At 29.6% G+C, this 2,158-nt stretch overlaps 1 protein-coding gene across 1 annotated transcript; it reads left to right on the top strand.

The window, feature by feature from the left end:
- Nucleotides 1–769: 769 nt before the first annotated feature.
- PCYB_004150 (hypothetical protein) lies at nt 770–1,504 on the top strand (the record flags this gene model as incomplete). The annotated part of the gene is made up of 1 exon (XM_004227836.1): nt 770–1,504. The coding sequence occupies one exon, from the start codon at nt 770–772 to the stop codon at nt 1,502–1,504; it is 735 nt and encodes a 244-aa protein (XP_004227884.1).
- Nucleotides 1,505–2,158: the final 654 nt, after the last annotated feature.

The raw sequence follows: 2,158 nt of genomic DNA, 5'->3' as shown, positions 1-2,158 counted from the left end.
GTAAGCTCAAAAATACGAAGGCATGATCAATCATTTGCGTAATGAAGAAGTTGTTTCTGACCAAATTTCATCAAATTGTAACATATACAAGGAAAAGTAAACATTTAAAGATAGCATATAATATGGTATTTCTATACAATAAATAGGCATCTTAACGGGAAATCATTTCTACATTTATAACACATTTTTGCTATAGCTCATAAACTATTCATGCTTACCGTTATATATAATCATATAAACACTAGCGAACGTGAGAGCACATCAATTGCAATGGTACAGATGAACGAAAAAACAAATAATGTTAATCTGAAGAAAAAATAAATCAATGCTAGTTTATAAGAAACGGTATACATAACAGACGTATTGATGTAAAATAGGAAATTGAAAAAGAAACTTTTACATAATCCCTGAAATAACACACATTTGATGGGTTCATACTTAAAAAATAACTCATGTCTGAACACATCACCGTTGCCCTTTTATACATTTTTAAATAAAATATTATAGCAAACTTTTCTATTGTCAAAGGTGATTTTCTCATAGAACACATAACTTTGCACCATTTAATTTTAAAATAATATTGTGATATACCACCATTAATCATCTAAATATTTAAGACATAGAAATGTACTAATGGCTTAAAAGAAATATTTACGAATTCATTTTTAAAACACTTTACCGATATGTCAAAATGTTCTAATTTTATGTCATTTATTAATATCATTATTTATGCCTAACAAAATGTAGTAATTTAATGTCATTTTACAGAATGGTAAATTACTGCAATGCAGGCGTATCTATCTATAAAAATAATTTCTCTATATCATTTATTAAAACGAAAGGAAAAATTGCTATAACTCTAATTAATGATCAAGCAATGTCTAATGTAAATTTTACGTCTTTTAGAAGAAAAGTAACTTCTAATGGAGAAGGTTGTTTAGCTGTATATGATGATATTGAAAGTGACATTAAAAAGAAAATTGCTGAATTAGATATACAAACGGATGAAAGTTTATTTACCAAAAAATGTGAAGAAATAAATAAGTATTTAGATGATCAAAAGAATATTTATGGCGTATGTTATGAAGTTCGTTCCAAAAACACACATTCGTATATTGCGGATGATGTAGAAAAATTATTATTAAAGTCTAATAAATATTCTAAATGTCCTAGGCAGTGGAAATCAGAGCAAGACAAAATCACTAAATTGGAAACTAAAAAGGACGAACCGCGCGATGGGGATGGAAAACATGGAATTGAAACAACTGAATTGGAAGAACAAAGAATATCGAAACCCAACTGTGAAGATGAATCCTGTGTACCAAAAAATTTAGAATGTGGAGAAGTGTCGCATAACACTTCACAAAATGTCGGAGAAAAGGGAATAACTGCAGATGGAAGTTCTGAATCATCTCAAAGCACAGTACCATCAGATAATTCAGGTGTAACACCGCAATCAATAAATGATCAAACATTATATCGCAATGCTATATCTGTTATATAAAAGACAAATCATAGATCAATCTCAACCACATCTTACTAATTTTAATGACGCGCTTGTTTTTGTAGGTGACCATACTACCCCTATTTCTAATGACTGTTCAGATATAAAGGACGATTTGAAACAATATGTTTTGAAGGAAAATGATCATTATATTGTACCTACTGCTAAATCTGAACATGGTAAAGTGGAGAATGTTGTTAATTTAAATGGTGGATACGTATCTTATGAAACTGAATATGATAAAAATTATAATAATACTTGTGTTTCAGTTAAACTACTTCATGATAAATCTCCAAATCTAAAAAGTAATAATATATCACGAACAATATATATCCTTGGGACTAATAATTATAATCATAAATCTCCAATGCATTCTAATAAAGAACAGACAGCCCCTGATAAAAATACATATGTTGAAAAAGTGTCAACACCTTTAGGACAGTCCTTCACTCAAGCAGTAGAAATTCATTCACAGAATCCACATACTCCTGTACAATTAAAACCTGTAAATGGTTCACAAAGTGCTACTGATTCCGCTAATGGGAATACAATAAATGATGTCTTAACTTCAAGTCAACCTAGCAATCCTCCTTCCGATGTAAGTAATTCCAGTGTATCTGAAGATGAATTGGACTCATTTGATAAAGAACCTGA

Source organism: Plasmodium cynomolgi (assembly GCF_000321355.1).
Source record: "Plasmodium cynomolgi strain B DNA, scaffold: 0437, whole genome shotgun sequence".
NCBI classification, from domain to species: Eukaryota; Apicomplexa; class Aconoidasida; order Haemosporida; family Plasmodiidae; genus Plasmodium; species Plasmodium cynomolgi.
This window is presented reverse-complemented; position numbering and strand designations above follow the sequence as displayed.